The following is a 7,897-nucleotide window of genomic DNA, read 5'->3' on the forward strand; positions in this document are numbered from 1 at the left end:
TCTCATCTCCCTTTCCCTCTCCCTCACCCCTCTCTCCCCCATCTCATCTCCCTCACCCGTCTCTCCCCCTTCTCATCTCCCTTTCCCTCTCCCTCACCCCTCTCTCCCCCATCTCATCTCCCTCACCCGTCTCTCCCCCTTCTCATCTCCCTTTCCCTCTCCCTCACCCCTCTCTCCCCCATCTCATCTCCCTCACCCGTCTCTCCCCCTTCTCATCTCCCTTTCCCTCTCCCTCACCCCTCTCTCCCCATCCATCTCCCTCACCCGTCTCTCCCCCTTCTCATCTCCCTTTCCCTCTCCCTCACCCCTCTCTCCCCCATCTCATCTCCCTCACCCGTCTCTCCCCCTTCTCATCTCCCTTTCCCCCTCTACAGAGAATGGAGACCTGGTGAGTCAATACACGAACAGTCTGGAGGGTCAGCATGCCTTTGCAAAGGAGGCTATAGACACAGTCTTCCCTTCTAACATTAGGTGGGTGTGTGTGTGTGTGTTTGTGTGTGCTTGTGTGTGTTTGTGTGTGCTTGTGTGTGTTTGTGTGTGTTTGTGTGTGTTTGTGTGTGCTTGTGTGTGTTTGTGTGTGTTTGTGTGTGCTTGTGTGTGTTTGTGTGTGTTTGTGTGTGCTTGTGTGTGTTTGTGTGTGTTTGTGTGTGCTTGTGTGTGTTTGTGTGTGTTTGTGTGTGTTTGTGTGTGTGTGTGTTTGTTTGTGTGTGTTTGTGTGTGTGTATATCGGAGGGGCAAGGTACAGTTATTAGCATCTTCAAGACATCGCTGAAAAACATCTACTCATTGCCATGAAGATCCTATGGTCACAGCTGAAACACTTCCTTAGCGTTAGCATCAATTCACTGTCATAGAGATCCTATGGTCACAGCTGAAACACTTCCTTAGCGTTAGCATCAACTCACTGTCATAGAAATCCCATGGTCACAGCTGAAACACTTCCTTAGCGTTAGCATCAACTCACTGTCATAGAGATCCTATGGTCACATCTGAAACACTTCCTTAGCGTTAGCGTCTGTATTGAACCAGGGGTGGCATAACAAAGTCTTCTTCTTCCATCAGGATTCTTCAAGGGGTCCTTGAGAAGATCCGGTTGAAGATTCAGAGAGTGGAGAAGGCTATCCTGGCCCAGAGGGAAGAATGCAAGGAGCCGTGCACTGTCTCCTGCCCCATACCTGTTGTCTCTGGTGAGGATGCGGACAGTGGGGTGGTTGGTTCTGTGGGTCGGGGTGGTTGGTTCTGTGGGTGAGTGGTTCTGTGGGTGGGGGTGGTTGGTTGGTTCTGTGGGTGGTTATGTGGGTGGGAGGGTGGTTCTGTGGGTGGATGGTTCTGTGGGTGAGTGGTTCTGTGGGTGGGGGTGGTTGGTTCTGTGTGTCGGTGTGGTTGGTTCTGTGGGTGGTTCTGTGGGCGGGTAGGTGGGTGGGTGGTTCTGTGGATCGGGTGGGTGGTTCTGTGGGTGGATGGTTCTGTGGGTGAGTGGTTCTGTGGGTGGGGGTGGTTGGTTCTGTGTGTCGGGGTGGTTGGTTCTGTGGGTGGTTCTGTGGGCGGGTAGGTGGGTGGGTGGTTCTGTGGATCGGGTGGGTGGTTCTGTGGGTGGGGGTGGTTGGTTCTGTGGGTGGTTCTGTGGATCGGGTGGGTGGTTCTGTGGCTGGGGGTGGTTGGTTCTGTGTGTTGGGGTGGTTGGTTCTGTGGGTGGTTCTGTGGGTGGGTGGGGGGGTGGTTCTGTGGGTGGGTGGTTCTGTGTGTCGGGGTGGTTGGTTCTGTGTGTCGGGGTGGTTGGTTCTGTGTGTGGTTCTGTGGGTGGGTGGGTGGGTGGGTGGTTCTGTGGGTGGAAATATAGCTTACAGTAGGTCAGTCTGACTCATGCTAAGGTGACCCTGCTGCCACTTCAACATCACTGTCACCTAATATGGAATTCTCTCATCATGAGAGCATGAGTCATTGATTTCTTAAGACGTTGATTTCTCAGGGCGAAAGACCGAGCTTCCGATCCCACCTGTGGCATCAGACTAAACTTATCTGCCCCCCCCCACAGGTAAGGAGTGTGAGGACATCTTCAGGAAAGGAGGAAGGGATTCTGGGATGTATCTGATCCAGCCTGACTCCTTCTACCAGCCCTACAAGGTCTACTGTGACCAGACCACACAGAAAGGAGGTTGGTGCTCTCTCTCTCTCTCTCTCTCTCTCTCTCTCTCTCTCTCTCTCTCTCTCTCTCTCTCTCTCTCTCTCTCTCTCTCTCTCTCTCTCTCTCTCTCTCTCTCTCTCTCTCTCTCTCTCTCTCCAGCCATGCTTGTGTATATCTAGAACTTATAAATGCATGAGGGGGAGTGAAAAAGTGCTTTTGGAGAAAGGAATCGGAGAGAATCTATCCATTTATCCTTTATTTGATCTGTTTATTATCCCCCCCCCCCCTCCAGGCTGGACCACTATCCAGAACAGGAAGGATGGTTCTGTGGACTTTGGCCGGCGTTGGGACAACTACCGCAGTGGTTTCGGAAACATCGCCTTCAACGTTGGAAAGGGACATTGCAACACTCCAGGTGAGAGGAGGGAAATATAAACATGAATATACTACAATGGAAACATACAATTTCATTTAGATTCAGTCAATTTAGGAGGTAAAGTCATGATGTCACCGACCGTGTGTTTGTCCTGTGTCACTTGACAGGGGAGTACTGGTTGGGTAACGACCGCATCAGTCAGCTGACCAAGCAGGGACCCACTGAGGTCCTCATGGAGATGGAGGATTGGTCCGGGAACAAGGTCCACGCCCAGTACAGAAAGTTTACTATACAGGTAACACAGCCACGCCCAGTACCAACAGTAGAATAGATCCCCAAAAGGCCAGCAGAATAGATCCCCAAAAGGCCAGCAGAATAGATCCCCAAACGGCCAGCAGCATAGATCCCCAAACGGCCAGCAGCATAGATCCCCAAACGGCCAGCAGCATAGATCCCCAAACGGCCAGCAGCATAGATCCCCAAACGGCCAGCAGCATAGATCCCCAAACGGCCAGCAGCATAGATCCCCAAACGGCCAGCAGCAGCATGGCATTCTAGAACTCCGAACTCTGGGGTCTGGAGTTGGGTTACTGGAAAGCACTTTGCACAGAGAATATTGTGAAATGTGAATAATGATAATTAAAATCCTGATTAATTGGGGGGCCTTCCGAGTGGCACAGGCTGTGTTGCAGCCGGCCGCGATCGTGAGACCCATGAGGCACGCCCAGCGTCGTCCGGGTTAGGAGAGGGTTTAGCCAGACGCTCTAGCTACTCCATGTGCTGGGCGCATGCACGCTGACTGCGTTGTACAGTGTTCCCTCCGACACTTTGGTGCAGCTGGCTTCCAGGTTAATAAGCAGGCAGTGCGTCAAGAAGCAGTGCGGCTTGGTAGGGTCGTGTTTCGGAGGACGCATGGCTCTCGACCTTCGCCTCTCCCGAGTCCATATGGGAGTTGCAGTGATGGGACAAGACTGTAACTACCAATTTGATATCACGAAATTGGGGAGAAAAAGGTTTTATTTTTTCATGTACGAAAAAATCCTGATTGATTTATTAATGTATTGCAGGGCGAGACGTCCAACTACATATTGGCGATCGATGGGTATTCAGGAACGGCCGGTAACGTGATGCTGGACGGAGCTACGACGTTGTTTGGAGAGAACCGGACCATGACCATCCACAATGGAATGATGTTCAGCACCTACGACAGAGACAACGATAACTGGTATGGGATGATGCTGGATGAGGTGGGGGCTGTATGCCTGCTAGTTATTTTCCAATGAAGACCTAGACAACCAGGTAAGGGGAGGTCCTAAGTAATCATTGAAGACCTAGACAACCAGGTAAGGGGAGGTCCTAAGTAATCATTGAAGACCTAGACAACCAGGTAAGGGGAGGTCCTAAGTAATCATTGAAGACCTAGACAACCAGGTAAGGGGAGGTCCTAAGTAATCATTGAAGACCTAGACAACCAGGTAAGGGGAGGTCCTAAGTAATCATTGAAGACCTAGACAACCAGGTAAGGGGAGGTCCTAAGTAATCATTGAAGACCTAGACAACCAGGTAAGGGGAGGTCCTAAGTAATCATTGAAGACCTAGACAACCAGGCAAGGGGAGGTCCTAAGTAATCATTGAAGACCTAGACAACCAGGTAAGGGGAGGTCCTAAGTAATCATTGAAGACCTAGACAACCAGGTAAGGGGAGGTCCTAAGTAATCATTGAAGACCTAGACAACCAGGTAAGGGGAGGTCCTAAGTAATCATTGAAGACCTAGACAACCAGGTAAGGGGAGGACCTAAGTAATCATTGAAGACCTAGACAACCAGGTAAGGGGAGGTCCTAAGTAATCATTGAAGACCTAGACAACCAGGTAAGGGGAGGTCCTAAGTAATCATTGAAGACCTAGACAACCAGGTAAGGGGAGGTCCTAAGTAATCATTGAAGACCTAGACAACCAGGTAAGGGGAGGTCCTAAGTAATCATTGAAGACCTAGACAACCAGGTAAGGGGAGGTCCTAAGTAATCATTGAAGACCTAGACAACCAGGTAAGGGGAGGTCCTAAGTAATCATTGAAGACCTAGACAACCAGGTAAGGGGAGGTCCTAAGTAATCATTGAAGACCTAGACAACCAGGTAAGGGGAGGTCCTACGTAATCCTAGACCTTAGTTGATCAATCAAGTACGGGGAGGTTTGAAAACCCGCAGACACACAGCCCTCCAAGAATTACATTTGGTTTAGGTATTTTTCTTCGGTCAATCAAAACATCTCTCTGTCTGTCACCCCCCCTCCCCTCTAACAGGACTCCAGGTGACCCGTCCAAGCAGTGTTCCCGTGAGGACGGCGGTGGTTGGTGGTACAACAGGTGTCACTCAGCCAATCCAAACGGCCGTTACTACTGGGGCGGGGCTTACACCCGGTACATGGCAAAACACGGGACGGATGACGGCATGGTGTGGATGAACTGGAAGGGATCCTGGTACTCTCTCAAAGCCATCAGCATGAAGATCAGGCCCTACTTCGCCTCGCGGTAGACACACACAGGGACACACACAGACACACACACACAGACACACACAGAGACACACACAGAGACACCGAGAGACACACAGAGACACACCGAGAGACACACAGAGACACACCGAGAGACACCGGAAGTGACCTTTAGCTGAATCAGGTCAAAAACAAAGGTTTGCACCCCTTTCGGGTAACCAGGACGATTCAACTTTCACCCTACAAGGTCCGTAGCTGACTTTCTGTTCTACCTGATAATTAACTGCACCCACCTGGTAGTCTCAGGTCTAAATCAGCCCCTGATTTAGAGGGGAACACCTGGTAGTCCCAGGTCTAAATCAGCCCCTGATTTAGAAGGGGAACACCTGGTAGTCCCAGGTCTAAATCAGCCCCTGATTTAGAAGGGGAACACCTGGTAGTCCCAGGTCTAAATCAGCCCCTGATTTAGAAGGGGAACACCTGGTAGTCCCAGGTCTAAATCAGCCCCTGATATAGAGGGGAACACCTGGTAGTCTCAGGTCTAAATCAGCCCCTGATTTAGAAGGGGAACACCTGGTAGTCTCAGGTCTAAATCAGCCCCTGATTTAGAAGGGGAACACCTGGTAGTCTCAGGTCTAAATCAGCCCCTGATTTAGAAGGGGAACACCTGGTAGTCTCAGGTCTAAATCAGCCCCTGATTTAGAAGGGGAACACCTGGTAGTCCCAGGTCTAAATCAGCCCCTGATATAGAGGGGAACACCTGGTAGTCCCAGGTCTAAATCAGCCCCTGATGTAGAAGGGGAACACCTGGTAGTCCCAGGTCTAAATCAGCCCCTGATTTAGAAGGGGAACACCTGGTAGTCTCAGGTCTAAATCAGCCCCTGATTTAGAAGGGGAACACCTGGTAGTCCCAGGTCTAAATCAGCCCCTGATGTAGAAGGGGAACACCTGGTAGTCCCAGGTCTAAATCAGCCCCTGATTTAGAGCGGAACACTGAAAACAAGGTACTGGCTTGGAGGCTCTCTACGTTCGTACTGTATGTGAGAGCCAACAGAGATCAGCACTCAGTTTCCCCCAATGTGTCATAATCATAATCTGATCTAAATCTCTGAAACACTAAAGGAAACGTATAATGACTTCAATAGGGGCTTTTTTTTTTTAAACACTACAGAGGAACAAATGGTGCATGACGCAAGAGGAAAAGAGAGAGAAAAGCAAAATGTCGTTGTTTCAAGGTTGAACAGAGAAAAGTCAAGTAAAAAGAGGAGTTTAAAAAGAAGATTTTTAAAAAACATGTGTTGTCGCTGTGTGATGTGATGATGATGTGTGTGTTGTTGTCCCTTACGTTACTCAATAAAAACATATTGTGGAACTTAATTTCATGTTTTCTCGTCATCATTGTATCAACTCACAGCCATCAGATCATTTACCTGGACTGTTAATGGGATAAAGTGACCTGTAACATGTGAAATCAAATATGATATACAGCTATATATATATATATACAGTGGGTAGATCAAGTATTTTATACACTGCCGATTTTGCAGGTTTTCCTACTTACAAAGCATGTAGAGGTCTGTAATTTTTATCATAGGTACACTTCAACTGTGAGAGACGGAATCTAAAACAAAAATCCAGAAAATCACATTGTATGATTTTTAAGTAATTCATTTGCATTTTATTGCATAAATATAAAATATATTTAGAAAATATAAAAAATAATAAATTGCACAAATACTTGTTCTCCCCACTGTACATATATATATATATATAGAGAGAGAGAGAGTTATGGTGAAGTGTGGCGTTATCATTGTATCAACCCACAGCCATCAGATCATTTACCTGGAATGTGAATGGGATGAAGTCCTCTGTAATATGATATACAGCTGTATATATAGAGAGAGAGTTATAGTGTAGTGTGGTGTTATCATTGTAATATGATATATGATATACAGCTGTATATATAGAGAGAGAGTTATAGTGTAGTGTGTGTGTCAGAACTTTTTTAATGTACATTTTTAACTTTTATGAAGGAAAAAAACACATTATACACAGAAGAAGTCTATTTAAATGAAAATGGTCCCTTTCAGAGACAATGCTGTCCAATCCCATGTCAGTTGGTACCCTGTCCTCAGGTCAGTTGTAACCCTGTCCTCAGGTCAGTTGTTACCCTGTCCTCAGGTCAGTTGTTACCCTGTCCTCAGGTCAGTTGTAACCCTGTCCTCAGGTCAGTTGTTACCCTGTCCTCAGGTCAGTTGTAACCCTGTCCTCAGGTCAGTTGGTACCCTGTCCTCTGGTCAGTTGTAACCCTGTCCTCAGGTCAGTTGTTACTCTGTCCTCAGGTCAGTTGTTACCCTCCTCATTATGTATCATTCTATGTTCTAATGTTGTTTCCCCTGTCCTCAGGTCAGTTGTTACCCATTCTATAAATGACAGTGGATATGAGATGAAATATATCTCACTGATTAAGTTAATACAACTAAATACAAAGAATGACATCATAAATAGGTCAACAGTTAACAGCAGTTAAGAATGACATCATAAATAGGTCAACAGTTAACAGCAGTTAAGAATGACATCATAAATAGGTCAACAGTTAACAGTTAATAATGACATCATAAATAGTTCAACAGTTAACACATGACAGTCGAAATGAGGAAAAAAATCCTGGAAATCACATTGTATGATTTTTAATGAATTTGCATATTTATTTTTTTCATTTTGTCTGAAGTGTACCCATGATGAAAATTACAGGCCTCTCTCATCTTTTTAAGTGGGAGAACTTGCACAATTGATGGCTGACTAAATACTTTTTTGCCCCACTGTACACATAGTACAACATATAATCATATAATGAAATAAATAAACATAAAGTACTATGTATAATAAAATTATGCAGTAAA

General features: G+C 47.0%; 1 protein-coding gene across 2 annotated transcripts in view; it reads left to right on the plus strand.

Moving 5' to 3' along the window:
• LOC124008318 (fibrinogen beta chain-like) overlaps positions 1-6,371 on the plus strand; it is a 13,243-nt gene extending 6,872 nt beyond the window's left edge. The window contains exons 5-12 of one of the 2 annotated variants that reach the window (XR_006834082.1): positions 375-471; positions 1,063-1,187; positions 2,036-2,155; positions 2,418-2,540; positions 2,669-2,796; positions 3,569-3,726; positions 4,804-5,814; positions 5,956-6,371. Coding sequence is in view for 1 of the 2 variants with exons in the window: in XM_046319483.1 (XP_046175439.1) it covers positions 375-471; positions 1,063-1,187; positions 2,036-2,155; positions 2,418-2,540; positions 2,669-2,796; positions 3,569-3,726; positions 4,804-5,035 (983 nt within the window). In the remaining variant the exon portion in view is untranslated. Of the gene's footprint in view, positions 1-374; positions 472-1,062; positions 1,188-2,035; positions 2,156-2,417; positions 2,541-2,668; positions 2,797-3,568; positions 3,727-4,803 lie in introns of both variants that reach the window. The other variant, XM_046319483.1, reaches the window with a different exon arrangement.
• The last annotated feature ends 1,526 nt before the right edge of the window (positions 6,372-7,897 follow it).

This window comes from Oncorhynchus gorbuscha, linkage group LG21 (assembly GCF_021184085.1).
Source record: "Oncorhynchus gorbuscha isolate QuinsamMale2020 ecotype Even-year linkage group LG21, OgorEven_v1.0, whole genome shotgun sequence".
Classification (NCBI taxonomy): domain Eukaryota; kingdom Metazoa; phylum Chordata; class Actinopteri; order Salmoniformes; family Salmonidae; genus Oncorhynchus; species Oncorhynchus gorbuscha.